The sequence below is a fragment of the Dama dama genome, chromosome 22, assembly GCF_033118175.1.
Source record: "Dama dama isolate Ldn47 chromosome 22, ASM3311817v1, whole genome shotgun sequence".
NCBI classification, from domain to species: Eukaryota; Metazoa; Chordata; class Mammalia; order Artiodactyla; family Cervidae; genus Dama; species Dama dama.
This window is the reverse complement of record NC_083702.1, coordinates 6,364,291-6,379,062: the sequence shown is the minus strand read 5'-3', so window position 1 is coordinate 6,379,062 and position 14,772 is coordinate 6,364,291. Positions and strand designations below refer to the sequence as shown.

The 14,772-nt window shown below is 59.5% G+C and overlaps 1 protein-coding gene and 1 non-coding gene across 2 annotated transcripts; both read left to right on the top strand.

Moving 5' to 3' along the window:
- The first annotated feature begins 434 nt into the window (after nucleotides 1-434).
- Nucleotides 435-13,192, top strand: TSPO (translocator protein). Its single transcript, XM_061124372.1, has 4 exons — nucleotides 435-516; nucleotides 9,197-9,407; nucleotides 11,885-12,023; nucleotides 12,773-13,192. The coding sequence occupies exons 2-4, from the start codon at nucleotides 9,226-9,228 to the stop codon at nucleotides 12,959-12,961; spliced, it is 510 nt and encodes a 169-aa protein (XP_060980355.1). The 5' UTR covers nucleotides 435-516; nucleotides 9,197-9,225; the 3' UTR covers nucleotides 12,962-13,192.
- TRNAG-CCC (transfer RNA glycine (anticodon CCC)) lies at nucleotides 12,186-12,258 on the top strand. The gene has a single exon. It is a non-coding gene; the product is annotated as a tRNA-Gly (tRNA).
- Nucleotides 13,193-14,772: the final 1,580 nt, after the last annotated feature.

Here is a 14,772-nt window from a genome sequence, read left to right as displayed (position 1 = left end):
TGAGGGGATGGAGGCAGAGCAAGCCAGCCACAAGGCAGCTAAGCCCAGACTCAGAGTGCACTCTGCCTTCTGTCCTGGGGCAACTGCTAAAGGAACTGGGGTACCCCTCCAGAGATGGGGGTCCAGGGCAGCTGTGTAGGAGGCTGTTTAGGATTCTGCCGTTAGGCACTGCAATTCCCCTCTCTGAGATCGGTGGCCTCTATCGCCCCATTTTACAGACGGGAAAAATGAGGCTCAAGAGAAGGGACCTGCCTGCAGCGCCGGCTGGGTCTGCGCGGCGCGGCGGCCACCGCGGGGAGGAGCAGCGGCCGCGAGACTCGCTCGCGCCCGGGGAAGGCTGCGGCCGGAGGCGGAAGCGCCGGGACCCGCGGGGCTGTGGGCGGCGCGGCCCGGGCTTCCAGCCAAGCCGGGCAGGGCCGGCCGGGCGGGGCGGGGCGGGGCGGGGCCGGCCCCGGGAAGGGCCGTCACCTCCCGCCGCGCACTGCCCTTCCCGGAGCCGAGTCCTCGTCGTCGCTGGTGAGTGGGGACGGGGCGCCAAGGGGGTGGCGGGAAGGGGGCCCCCCGCAGGGAGCGACCCGAGACATCACCCTCCAGCCGGCGCGGGGTCCGACGGGAGACTGCGGCGGGAGGCCACGGGGTAGCCTCTGACCCGGATCGGCCGGAGGGGCGGCGGGCGCGGCGGGGGCGGCGGGGGCGGCGGGCGCGGCGGGGACCCCAGTCCTGGCCTCCGCGCTCGCGTTCCTGCGCGGCGGGATCCTGGCGAGATGGGGGGCGCGGGAGGGGGACCTTGGGCAACCCCGCCCTGCTGCACCCCACCGGGGGCCAGGCACCCCTGCTTCCCGCCCATTCCCTAGCTGAGCCGCTGAGGCCGGCAGAGGGCGGGAGTGGCAGAGCCGGGTACTTGAGGATCACAAAATGCCAGGGAGACCTCGTGCTCCTGACCCACTTGAGACACCCCATTTGTACGGGAGGAAACCCAGGCGAAGGGGGAGGTCACTTGCTCAAAGCCAGTGAAGGCCCTGCGGAGCCTTGGAACCGGGTCCCTAGATCCCAGTGTCTGGTGCTCAGGTGCGCAGGTGAACTGCAGCCTGAGCCCCTGGCGTGGGCAGAGCCCCTCCGGACTTGCCTGTGAGCTGCCCGCCCCCCTGCAGAGGAGCTGGGAGCCCTGGTGGCAGGGGTGTGGTGTTCCCTGATGACTGGGTTTGCCTCTTGGTGGGTGCCCAGCCAAAAGGCACAACCAAGCCAAAGACGGGGAGAATGAAGGAGTTATTACTTGCAACAACCAAGGAGAGGATCTTGCAGCTTTCCCAACGCAGTATCTCCTCCTACAGCAAAATGTGTGTGTTAGTCACTCAGTCACGTCCGACTCTTTGCCACCCCACGGACTGTAGCCTGCCAGGCTCCTCAGTCCATGGAATCCTCCAGGCAAGAATACTGGAATGAGTAGCCATTCCCTTCTCCAGGAGATCTTCCTGACCCAGGGATCAAACCCGGGTCTCTTGTATTGCAGGCAGCTAAGCATCCATGCGTATTCATAAAGGGGCTTGAGTGGAGGAGAATTCATAGAATTGGGACAAAGCTCAGTAATGTCCAAGCTTCTGTTGGTTGAAATCACAAGGGATCAGCAAAGGTCAACTTCTTGTTCCTTAGGTTCCAGTCGATCTGTTGGCTGGGAGTGGGGATTGCGAGGGTGGGGATGAAATTCTGCAAAACAGCTTAAAAAAAAAAAAAAAAGAGTGTTTCAGGCTAACTTTCACCACTGAAACAACTGGGAGTCTTCACAACTGACTTATTATCTTTGCTGTTGTTACTTCTTTTGCCTGTTTGTTCTTTCATTCCCTTAAGATTATTACTGGGATCTGTTCAAGGGCAAAGCACCCCAGCCAGGCTTAGATCACGAAACGGCTCAGTCCTAAAATGGTTTCTCTTGTGTCAAGAGAGCCATGCCTGGTTCTTCCTTGGGGATTGTTCTGCCCTGTCAGCTTACAGTGGGGGTTCCAGCTACAGACACAATGCTGAGTGCCAGAGCAGCCTGGCAAAGGCCCCGTGGTCTGGCCTGGGTTGGGAGTCTCTCCGCTGACCTGATGAAGTATGATGGTCCCTGGTACTGGCCACGTGCTCTGGAGTGGACGGCAGGAGGACCAGGACTCAAGCCTCCCCTGGGTATATGGGGTTGAGGCTGTTCCAAGAGGGTCAGGTCCAGGGAGGAGGCTGTGGACGAGGAGCACGGCCCAGGGTGCCTGGCGCACAGGGCCACGGGCCCCCGTGTCTCTGTGAGGTGTGGGCACCCCATACAGGGCGGCAGCAGGCAGGGTCCGCCCCGGCCCGGTAGCTCTGGGTTGGGAAAGAAGCTGGGGAGGAAGGGAGGGGAGGCAGCCAGCCTCTTTGGAGAGCAGGGAAACAGGGGCTCAGTACCCCCAGGGGGGTGCTCAGTGGGAATCCTAGGCGTCCAGGGGAGACTTTGAACAGAGGGGGGCCTGACGCACTTACCCAGCACACGGCCCAGGGGCTCAGAGCAGGGCAGCCGGGGTTCCGATGCTCTCGTGGTCCGATGGCAGAGCCCTGCCGCCTCCACAGTGCAAGCCCAGAGGCCACTTTCTCTGCCTGCAGAGTGTGTCTATGTGTGTATGTGTGTACACACACGTGCCTGCCCGCCCACCCATGACTGAATGGTATCCGGCTGGATCTGGCAGAAACCAGAAGCCACTGACAGTGGATTGCCAGGGAGAGGGGTGGGGGGGCTTGGGGGGCACTGCCAGAGGGCAAGCCTCCTTTCTGCTGCCTATGCTTTTGACCTTTCCCAATTTCATTTTTGAATCCGCCTCTCATTTGTATTTCCTGTGACTTATTTTTGATTGTGCTGGCAATGTCTTCGTATGCTCTCTGTCTTAAAAAAATTAGTCATTCTCCATAAAGCGGATTCCCTTTAGTCACCCCCAGCCCCCACCGCCCCCATCCCACACCGGCTGGGTTTCCAGCGGGAGGCAGACTCTTTTAGATCTGTGTGGCCTGTTACATTGGATATTTTCATAATGAAAAAGATGAACAGAGCTTATTCTGAGGAGGATTAGCTGTGAGTCATTAAAAAAAAAAAAAAAAAAAGAGGGGGAGAGCCTTAAAACAAGTCCTTGGGACCATCAGTGGTGGCTTGCAGGAAAGATAAGGCCTGGGAGGGGACAGCCTGGGGGTGGGGAGCACAGAAACGGCAGAACTCTGCTCCGTTTCTGGGCAGTGGTTTCTGTCCCCTGCTTTCTCTGGCCGCAGAGAGCATAGGGCTCCTCCAGAGCTGGCTCGACCCCCACTTCGCAGACAGGGACACAGAGCCCAGGAATGAAGCATCACTAGGACCGGAGAGCCTGGGTCTCGCCCCAGGGGGACTGGGAGGACTCAGATCCTGAAACTGCTGCTCGCAGGCCCAGTGGGGGCCTGATCCCTCTCGGGGGATGGGACACTGGCCCTGACGCTGGAGACAGCGAGGCTGTTGGCCCTGAGAGAATCTTCTGGCGTGCAGGCAGAGGGTGGAGTGGCCGAGGTGGGGTGGGAGGAGCTTGAGGGCTCACCCCACATCCCTGGACCTGGGGGGCTTCTGGGGCAGGCCTTTTCAGGCTGGAGGCAGAGGCTGGCAGAGGGGAGGTGGCCCAGCCCTCATCATGACTGGCCGTATGACCCAGAGCCAGCAGGCTCCCAGATCAGGGCCTGGAGGGGTGGTGTGGGCTTCAGGGTCACCCAGGCCTGGAAGCTTCTGGGACGCCCCGTGCTTTGGTTTCCTCATCTGGAGCGTGGTGTGCACCACGGAGGCCAGAGGCTGAGATGGTGTAGGCCTCAGGGCCCGAGTTGAGAGGCGGCTGGGCCCTCCCCGGTGGCTGCTGTGAAGCTGGGTGGAGCGATGCTGACCCAGTGTGAGCCCAGCCTGGGCCTCTGCCAAGCTCCTCCCCACCCTGCTCACTCTCAGAGGCCAAGCGCCTTCTCCTGACCCCAGGGCCTGAGTGCTCTGCTTGGCCCTCTTGGTCTCGGATTCAGTGGCCTCAGGCCTCAAGGGTGGGGCCTTTCAGAAGCATTTTCACCCCCTGAGTGTTGGCTGACAGACCGGCTGACATTTTCTCAGCCTTGGGTCTGAAGACCCATGAGGCTGGGTCTTCTCCTGCAGGGACGCGTGGCCTCCGACCCTGACCCTCCCATCCCTTGAGCCTCCCCATGACCCCATGAAGCAGGCAGGGCAGGTGGTAGCCACCTGATGTCAGGGGAAACTGAGGCCCAAAGCAGAGCTTTGGCCTGAGTTCACCAAGAAAGTTGGGGACGGACCCAAAGTTCGGGCTCTGAGTCACCCTCTGACGGAAGCAGACAAAGGACAGGTGGGTGGCTTTGCCCCTCTGCTTGAGCCCCTTCCTGACTGCTGGTGGTCCCTAACCCTAACACCTGGGCCACCTGATGCGAAGAGCTAACTCATTGGAAGAGAGGCTGGGAAAGATTGAGGGTAGGAGGAGAAGGGGGTGACAGAGGATGAGATGGTTGGATGGCATCACTGACTCAATGGACATGAGTTTGAGCAAGCTCTGGGAGTTGGTGAAGGACAGGGAGGCCTGGCGTGCGGCAGTCCATGGGGTCGCAGAGTCAGACACTACTGAGCGACTGAACAACAACCCCATCACAGAGTGGCTCCCTCTCAGGCCTGCCTGGGCCAGCTGCCCCACCCAGCCCTGCCCAGCCCAGCGTGACTCAGCCTGGTGGGTCCCCTAATCGGATGATTCAAGAGCCTGGCCGTCCCCATGAGGCCCAGGAAGCTCCCTGTCTGACTGTCTCCATGTGGGCATCTGAGCTATGTGTTTTCTGACCCCAGGGCTGGGCAGACCCATTAATCCCCTTGTTCCAGCGGTGCATAAACACAGCAGCCTGGACGGGTGGGCAGAAGCATGGGGTTCAAGCCGGGCTCTGTCACTGCGGCCTTGGGAGAGCCAGCACTCCTTCCCAGGCCTCTGCTTGTTCTGCCCAGCAAGGGGCCAGGGTGACGGGCTCTCCAGCCCGGTCAGCTGGCACGCTGGGGATTTCCTGGGCACCGGCTGGGTGCTGTGACTAGGTGAGACCTGCCCACGACACCTTGGGGAGAAGTATGGACACAGGCCACAATGTTCATAAACCTCAAAAACACGCTCAGTGAGAGAAGCCAGACCCCACAGTCCACAAATTGCGTGGTTCCATCTAGGTGCAATGTCCGGAAAAGGCAAATCTATAGACACAGGAAGCAGGCTGGTGGTTGCCAGGGGCTGGGGGCAGGAGGACCGGGGAGTGACCGCTCATGGGTGCTGGGCCTTTGGGGGGTGATGGAGATGTTTTGGAGCTTAATATAGATGGTTGCACAACATTGGAAATGTATGAATTTGCCCCCAAACTGTGCACTTTAAAATGGTTTCTTGTGTGTGTATGCCTTTCATTTAAATGAATCACAAGTAACAGGAAATAAAAACCAAATGGTCAGGAGCCTCTGAGAGGCCTTGGTGGCAGGTGGGGCGTCTGGGGCCAGCGGTGGAGGTTAGGGACTGATGCTGTGATGAATATAGGGAGAAACAAGGAGGTGATGAAAATTTGTGTCCAAAGCAGGACAGTCTTTTTAAAAATGTTTATTTTGGACTAATTTTAGACTTACGACAAAGTACAGGGGTAGTACAAAGTTGCCACACACCCTTCACCCGGCTTCCCTTCCTGGACCAGGAAATTCACACCCTGTTGGTAACCCTGCTAACACGATCCGATCCGTTGGCCCAGGACACCGTCTGCCCGGGATCCCACCTTCTGTTTAGCTATTATTTGTCCTTAGTCGGTGATGTATCCTTCTGTCTTTCCTTGCCTTCTATGACCTGTCCCTTTTCAAGAGTGCTGGAGGGCAGGGCAGGTGTGTGGTCAGATGTTCCTCCAGCCGGGACTGTGACAGTCTCTCGTGACTGGACCCGAGTTTGCACTTGTGGCAAGAACACCACAGGGAGCGCGTCCGCCTCGCTGAACTGGGACGCGTGTCTTATGCCGGTGGCATTAACCTTGGTCACCTGTAACAGGGACACTCCTGGCGGGGGGAGTCATTCATTTGGGACAAACTGGGCATAAATTGGGACTGTCCTGGGGAAGGTGTGTACGGTCATCCCGAGGAGGCCTGAGCTCTGGCCCGGCTCAGGGTCTGACCTCCGGCCTGCCCCTGGGCCTCTGGGCCTCGGTGTGCCTGTCTGTGTGTGAGAGTCAGTGCGGGTTGGAGCCCTACCACCTGCCCAGCCCACGTCACGGTCCAGGGGAGCCCTCGGGCCCTGAACGCAGCTCGTTATGGTTGCCCAAAGGCTGCCACTTGACTGTGGTTTCAACACGTCTGTTAAACAGGCCGAGCAGGGTTGTGCCGGGTGGTGTAGACGAGAGAGCAGCTAAGGTGTCCTGGGCTCTGCTGAAGTGACACAGTGGTGGCCGGGTCCCCGGGCTCCACGTCCCGCTGGCATTGGGCCAGAGCTCTCCTAGACCCGGCAGAGGTGGGCCTTGTCCTGTAGTGAGATCAGATCCTCACCCCCGACCCAGGAACAGTTCCGTGCCCCTGGAAACCGGAGGGGTGGGCGGGAGGGGGTGAGGGAGAAACACAGGCTGGTTTACCTATCAGGAGCCAGCCCTGGGCAGTGTTTATCCTCACCATTCACCTGTGCAGCGATCGTGGGGGGTGGGGGGCTCACTGGCCCCATTCCACAGGTGAGAAAACTGAGGCCCGGGGAGGGAGCAATCACTCGCTGGATGGCAGAGCCGGAATCTGCTAGATGCCTAACACCCTCCGACTGTTCCTTTTACTTTTTTCTAATATTTATTTATTTATTTGGCTGCACTGGGTCTCAGTCGCGGCATGTGGGATCTTAAGCTGTGGCATGTGGCTTACTGTTTAAAAGTGTGCTCATTATAGACATTTTGGAAAACAGTAACAGAGCATCTTAAGTCCTGCTGGTGAGCGGGGGCTTTAGCCTCCCGAGCTACCTGCTTGTGGAGGGGTCCTGGGCAACTGCCCCCGCCCTCGGCACCTCGGGTCCGTGGGCAGGGTGGGTAAGATGGTGTGGGCCCCTCGCAGGGTCAGAAAGGACGATGCTCGGGCCAGGCTCACAGCGGTTCCCAGGAGGTGTTCGCTTTAGGGGGATGACGGCTGTTAACGTCTTCACGTGCTTGTTACGTTAAAAAATATTTTGTTGGCCACACCCTGCAGCAAGTTGAACTCACACCCCTTGCATTGGAAGGTAGAGTCTTAACCACTGGACCTCCAGGGAGGTCCGTCTTTAAAATGCGTATCCATGTTATCTATTTTTTGCTAAAATCGGGATCATTCTGTCGTCTATTTTATATTCTGCTTTCTGCACTGAATAAGGACAGTTGTCACGTTATTAAAGAGTCCGCCAAGCTGGACTTGGGGGTTGACCCGTCCCTTGCAGTCCCCGGTGCTAGGCACTGAGCTTGCTTCTGCATCTCCGGTGCTTCGCGGTGCTCCAGGCCAGCAGCTGCCCTTCTGCCCCCGTCAGCCTTCTTCCTTCACCCGGCGGCCTGAGGGCTCCCCGCTGTCTGCGGGTGGGCACAGCCTGGTCTCTGCACCTGCCTGCCCCTCCTGCCGGGTGCCTTCCGGCCTCTCTCCCCTCCCGTGTCCTGGGACAAAGTGCTGCCTGTCCTTCGTGCACCCTCTTCTCTCTGACCCCGGGTTGGGGTGCCTGCTCTGAGGTCTGGGCCCCTTCTCCTCCACCCACCGTGGTGCCCAGCCCCCACCCAGCAAGTGTGCTGAACCGAGTCCTGCTCCGGGGCTGCTTATCTCCTACACACACCCCGGGCCCTCCAACTGGAGTCAGGGTGTGTGAGCGGGAGCTCGGGCCCTTCATTTTGTGATGAGGGAACCGAGGCCCCGTCAGGGGTGCTGATAGGTTTGGGGGTCCCATGGCACATCCAGGCAGCACTGGCCCCCAGCGTGCAGCCGGCTGGACTCTCGGCCCCAGTGAGCTCAGCTCTCTGGCGCCCGGTAGGTCCTCAGCGCAGACCTGGGGGCTGCTGGGCAACGGAGAGTGGAGAGACCTGAAGACTGAGTCCCCTCGGCCCCTGCCTGGGGGGCTCCAGCCCTGGGGATGGTGTCGGCAGCACTCCTTCCTTGAGCCCTGCCAGCCTCTCAGGGCTGCTGAGGGGCCTTCACCAGCCTTAAACTCTGTCCCTTTTCAAAAACCCACAACCTTAAGGTTTTCGACCTGGCCAGAGCCTGGCCCCAGAGTGCTGTGTGACCCCAGGAAGGCTGCTTTCCCTCTCTGAACACAGCGAAGGGGAGGCGATTTCAGGGCAGACCTGTGGGCTGATGGTGAAACACCTGTACACAGAGATACCCCTACTGGGCTGGACCCAGGTCGGGATGTTGATGTCCCATCATTTGTTGGAGGTCACTGGGTTGGGAAGATCCCCTGGAGAAGGGAAAGGCTACCCACTCCAGTATTCTGGCCTGGAGAACTCCATGGACTGTATAGTCCGTGGGGTCGCAGAGAGAAGTCGGATACTACTGAGTGACTTTGACTTTTCACAGCACGTTGGTGGGGAGTGGGGACTCGAGTGAAGCTGTCTGATACAAGCTGTCGCGTGAATGAGTGACTGAATGGGAAGTCCCGGAGCTCTGCGTGCAGGGGTGGACTGACACAGCCTTGTAGAGCCTGGGCCAGCACTCGGCCTGGGCAGGAAGGGCTGGGTGGCCTTCTTGGTGGAGGCTACCCAAACAGCCTTGAATCAGGCAGAGAGGAGGGGTCATTTACCAGGAGACCAAAGGTCAAGGGTGAGGATGCGAGAGCAGGGGAGCCTGGCAGCTGGAGCAGGGGCCGGCGTGGAGCGGGCAGCGGGCAGGGACTCCTGGGGGCACCTGCCCATCAGGGCAGTCTTGTGGGTGGGGCCTGAGTTTGGGTGGAAGTGTGTTCCCGGGAGCTCTTGGACTGGGGCGCCGCGGGCTGTAGGGTGAACTCAGCACCCCCCACCCCCCAGCCTCGCACGTCTTTTCTGCACCTCCTGCTTGTTCCATCAATTGCTTGGTCAGTCCATGAGGGACGAGGGGCCGGTAACAGACCCATTGCAGATCTGCTCACAGTAGGTCCTTAGGAAACGCCAGGGGAGGCCCCACCCCACTCCCCAGGGGAGGCAGCCTCCCCATCTCTCACCCCAGCCCTGTCTTCTCTTTCAGAACTTTCCGGAACAGCAGCTGCAGCCGCAATGGCCCCGCCCTGGGTGCCCGCCGTGGGCTTCACGCTGGTGCCCAGTCTGGGGGGCTTCCTGGGCACCCAGTACATCCGCGGAGAGGGTTTCCGCTGGTACGCCAGCCTGCAGAAGCCCCCGTGGCACCCGCCCCGCTGGATCCTGGCCCCCATCTGGGGCACGCTCTACTCGGCCATGGGGTAGGTGGGCGCAGGCGCTGGCGTGGCCCCTGGGTCTGTCCACCTGCCGGGCAGGTGGGGCAGGGGGGGCCCAGGCCCGAGGCCTGAGCGTCTCCTCCGGAGGTGAACTCTCCAGGTGCCCATGGGGAAGCGGGCACTGTTTCCCAGCCCCGTTTGGCAAGTGAAAGTGGAGAAAGCTGTGAGGCCTGTTGGTTGCACAACCGAACGCTTTCCTCTGAGGCCTCCTGGAAGGGGCGGCAACCCCTTACTGGCACTCTGGCTGCTTTCACAACTTCAGGGAGAGGCCGGCCCCGTGTGTAGAGTTCAGACGTGGGCAGGCGGATGCTTCCAAGATCAATAGCAGTGACTGCAGCAGCAGTTTGTTGCGCATCCGCCTGGGGTCAGGCTTTGCCTTTGTTAGGATTCACGACCCCTCGTTTGACGAGAGACCTCCCAAGGACACAGGGCTATGGAGTAGGGACCCCACAGGCCTTCCTGGACGTGACCCCCGAGGTGCCAAGGGAAAAGCAGGGCTAGGTGGGGGAGGGCGCACCCTGCTGGCTGCAGCGGGATTTGCACCCAGGAGACTGGTCAGCTTCCCACCGTCCTCTGCAATGTTCCGAACCCACATGCAGGTTCTGTGCCAGCCCAGTGGGACTGCAGGGGGCAGAGAGCAGAGACCGGGCCGATGCCCCAGGCTCCTGATGGGAGTAAGACGGTCCTCGAGGCCTGAGTGTCAGCCGGGCCGCACCCTCTTCCAGCCCGGGCCCTGCCCCATTGGCCTGTGGTTCTTCCCGCATCCCGCTTTCTCCTCACTGTCCTGGTCCAGAGGCGCCGCTGTTGCTGCCTCCACTTGCTCCAGCGTCTGGGCCTCCCCTCCCCATCGAGATTCCGATAGAGCGTCAGTCTGGCATCACCTCTCTTTTTGCGGAACTCGGCAAACCTCTCAGAGTAGAGAGCTCAGCCTCTGGCCTCAGACTAGCTGGATTCAAAAGCAGACTCACCTCCCGACAGCCTGCCAAGAACTCTGAGCACTTCTCCCCTCTGCGCCTCAGTTTCCACACCTGTGAGATGGGGGTGACAGTCCTGCCCACCTCATGGTGGATGAGTGAGCTAATGCTTGCAGAGAGGTGCCTGCATGTGTAAATGTGGAAGAAGTGAAGTGAAGTGAAAGTTGCTCAGTTGTGTCCGACTCTTTGCGACCCCATGGACTATGTGGTCCATGGAATCCTCCAGGCCAGAAGACTGGAGTGGGTAGCCTTTCCCTTCTCCAGGGCTTCGTCCCAACCCAGGAATCGAACCTGGGTCTCCCGCATTGTGGGCAGATTCTTTACCAGCTGAGCCACAAAGGAAGTCCAAGAATACTGGAGTGGGTAGCCTATCCCTTCTTCAGTGGATCTTCCTGACCCAGGAATCGAACCAGGGTCTCCTGCATTGCAGGCGGATTCTTTACCAACTGAGCTATGAGGGAGGGCAGTAACTATTGTTATCAGTGGTGGTATCACTGCCCTTGTGGTCCTAGGAGCCCCCCAGGACCAGGTTCTCTTCTGCTTTACCTCCCCAGGGCCCCCCTCAGACCTTGAGGTACTGTCGACAGTAACACAGGCTGACTCAGGTCTCATGTATGTCCCTGAAAGTGTTAGTCACTCAGTCGTGTCTGAGTCTTTGCGACCCCATGGACTGTAGCCCGCCAGGCTACTCTGTCCATGGGAGTTCTCCAGGCAAGAATACTGGAATGGATAGCCATTCCCTTCTCCAGGGGATCTTCCCGGCCCAGGGGTTGAACCTGGGTGTCCTTCATTGCAGGCAGATTCTTTACTGTCTGAGTCAGCAGGGAAGCCCGTATATGGGCCTGTGAAGTCGCTCAGTCGTGTCCAACTCTTTGCGACCCCACGGACTGTAGCCTACCAGGTTCCTCCATCCATGGGATTTTCCAGGCAAGAATACTGGAGTGGGTTGCCATTTCCTCCTCCAAGAGAACTTCCCAACCCAGGGATTGAACCCAGGTCTCCCACATTGTAGGCAGACACTTTACCGTCTGAGCCACCAGGGAAGCTCTATAGGCCTAAACCTTTACATATGTTTGTGGCCTAACCCTGGCAAACTCATCCTTATCTCCTAAGGCCCAGCCCCAAATCCCCTAAGGCACATTCACTGGCATGTCTTCTGTACATGCTTTACTCTTGACAACACTGATGATGATGATGTCAGTTATTTATTGAGTGTCCTACTCAATTATTTATTGAGTACCCGTCCTAAGGGCAGCCAGGTACTGCCCTTAGCACCGCCAACATATTAACTAGAATGTCCGCAGCAACCCCATGAGCAACAAAGGCCCAGAGAGGTTAAGCAAGTTCCTTGAGGTCACACAGCAGTCAGTGGCAGTGCATGCCTGAGTCATCACTCCGTGGTCTCAGAGGTGAGTGTGGCTTCCTGCCTTCCAGGGAGGCCCCTGGCCTCTTCCCTGTTGGTGCCCTGACTGGTAGCCTCTGTTTCAGGTATGGCTCCTACATGATCTGGAAAGAGCTGGGGGGCTTCTCGAAGGAGGCGGTGGTTCCCCTGGGCCTCTACGCTGGGCAGCTGGCTCTGAACTGGGCATGGCCTCCCCTCTTCTTTGGCGCTCGACAAATGGGCTGGGTAAGTGTGGCCTTGGCTTGTCTCCCTGGTCCCTGGAGATGGGCCCCCCGTGGGAGGACATGGGGTACCATATCCCAGTCCCCCAGGCCCAGGATCTAAAGGTGGGGGGCAGGGGAGGCACATGGCTCCTGGTCCATTCAGAAGCTCTTAGTGGAGGGTACTTCCCTGGTGGTCCAGTGGCAAGACTCTGCGCTCCCAATGCAGGGGGCCCCGGGTTCGATCCCTGGTCAGGGAACCTGATCCCCATGCTGCAACTAAGCCAAATGCAGCCAAATAAATATAAATATTTTAGGACTTCCCTGGCAGTGCAGTGGTTAGGACATCACACTTCCAGTGCAGGGGGTTTGAGTTTGATCCCTGGTTGGCGAACTAAGACCCCACATGCCACGGGGTGTGGCCAAAAAGAGAAAACACAGAAGCTCTTAGGGGACCAGTGCCCCTCAGCTGCTTTTCCTCCATGAAGGAAGCCTTGTGGTGCTCTGATTGAAGCTCTGTGGATTTAGGGGCCTTGGGTGCAGGAAAGCCCACCTTACGGCTGATGCTGTGCACCCCTCCATGTGGCAGTCGGGCAAGGGTGACGGTTCCCATTTTACAGATGAAGAAGCTGAGGCAGAGGATGGGCGCGGGGCCTGGCCAGGTCACTGAGAGGCGGCTGGAGAGTCCCCTCTGCCGCTGTGGTTAGTGGGCAGCTGGGACACACTGGCCCGTGGCTCGTGGCGCCTCAGGTCTCCCTGTCCTCGTCTCTGCAGGCCTTTGTGGATCTCCTGCTGACCGGCGGCATGGCAGCAGCCACGGCCATGGCCTGGCGCCAGGTGAGCCCGCCGGCCGCCTGCCTGCTGTACCCCTACCTGGCCTGGCTGGCCTTCGCGGCCGCGCTCAACTACCGCGTGTGGCGGGACAACCAGGGCCGCAGGAGCGGCCGGCGGCTCTCGGAATGAGGACGCCTCGCCCTCCGAGGACTGCAGCCGCTGCGGGTCAGGCACTGCTGGGCTCCCACAGCCACAGGCCGCCTGTCTGCTCTCAGCCCAGGGGGTGACCGGCTGAGCTCTCAGAGGTGTTCCGGGCCGAGCCCCCACCCCAGAAACAGCGTCCTGCGCCTTCAGCCCTGCTCAAGGCTTGCTTTCGGAACGTGGAATTTTATAAACCAAATAAAGTGTTTCAACTTCTTGGCCGTGGCCTGGTTGCCTGGGTGGGAGCCCTGGCCGTGGGGAGGGCGAGGGGCTCGCCCTCCGGCTGGGTGTGTCTGGGCTGGGTCATCCACAGGATGCAGACTCACACCTCTCAGGACCCTTGCAGGAGAGGAGGTGGCCTGCCCAGGGTGGAGCGGCGGACACGGGCAGAGAACGGGTGCAGCCTCCGCCCCCAGCCTAGGGAGGGGGTCCCGTCCACCCTCTCCACATCCAGGGAGCCCAGCCCAGGCACCTGAAGGGCCCAGGCCCTCAGTCGGCCCGGTCCACCGCCGGGCTCTGCTCAGGCCCCAAGCATGGCCCTCCGCTAGCCTCAGCCGGGATGCGTGCCAGGCCTCATACCAAGCTCACCCCACCAGGGACACACACCCCATCAGGGAGGGGATGTCAGAGGCGGTACGCAGTCCTGGCTCGGCTCACCCAGACATGGGAGGTGTCATCCTGACCCCAAATCTGGTGACCCATGACCTCTCCTGACACCTGTCTGGAGCGAGGCTGGCAGAGCCTTGGACACAGGCTCCTGCTAGAACCCCTACCTCCAGGCCAGGTTCTAACTGGGAGTGAGCAGGAGTGATCACTACCCCGTGAGGCATCTGATGAACAACCTGGTGTGAGCACTTGACCTGAGGGGCACAGGAAGGCCCCTGGCCTGCGTTTCGGGGCCTCTGCCTTCATATTTTAACCTTCAAAACCCACTGGGGGCGCCCCTGTGCTGGCCGACAGCACCCAGGACCATCCCCTGCTGCCCTGTGGTAGTCTCAGGGTCTCCCATCATCCCCACCGCCAGGATGTGGGGACAGGCAGGGGGGAATTCCATCCCCAAGACCCCCAGGTTTAAGTGCTGGAGCCAGGATTCAGGGCTCACATGAGGACCCAGGTTCCCAGGTGTTGGTCACACACAGAGACGGGCCTCAGCTCCAGAGTGGTCCTTCCCGGGTCTGCTCTGAAACTGAACCAGTGCTGGGACCGTAAAGGAAGCTGAGTGCTGAAGAATCCTGGTGCTGAAGACTTCTGAAAGCCCCTTGGACTGCAAGATCAAACCAGTCAATCCTAAAGGAAAGCAGTCCTGAATATTCACTGGAACGACTGATGTTGAAGCTGAAGCTACTTTGGCCACCTGATGCAAAGAGCCAACTCACTAGAAAAGGTTCTGATGCTGGGAGAGATTGAAGGCAGAAGGGGACAGCAGAGGATGGGATGGTTAGATAGCATCAGCGACTCAATGGATATGAATTTGAGCAAATTCTGGGGGATAATGAAGGACAAGGGGAGCCTGGTGTGCTGGAGTCCATGTTGGACATGACTTAGCAACTGAACCACCAGAAAATCAAGCTTTGGGTCAGGAACTGCTACAGCCTGAATATTTACTCTCTCCAATTCATGTTGAACTCCTAAACCCCAGTGAGAGGTTGGTTGGTGGGGCCTTTGGGAGGTGACTAGGTCATGAGGGTGGGGCCCCCACGAATGGGATTAGTGCCCTTTTAAGAAACCCCAGAAACCTCCCTCCCCCCTTCCATCACAAGGACACAATGAGAAGACAGCTGACTGAATCAGGAAGAGGG

Excerpts from the sequence above, each read along its gene's own strand:
- TSPO (XM_061124372.1), top strand. The coding sequence starts at position 9,226 with ATGGCCCCGCCCTGGGTGCCCGCCGTGGGCTTCACGCTGGTGCCCAGT. Across the intron at positions 9,408-11,884 it reads ACGCTCTACTCGGCCATGGG|GTATGGCTCCTACATGATCT; the intron begins GTAGGTGGGCGC and ends CCTCTGTTTCAG. Across the intron at positions 12,024-12,772 it reads GCGCTCGACAAATGGGCTGG|GCCTTTGTGGATCTCCTGCT; the intron begins GTAAGTGTGGCC and ends TCGTCTCTGCAG.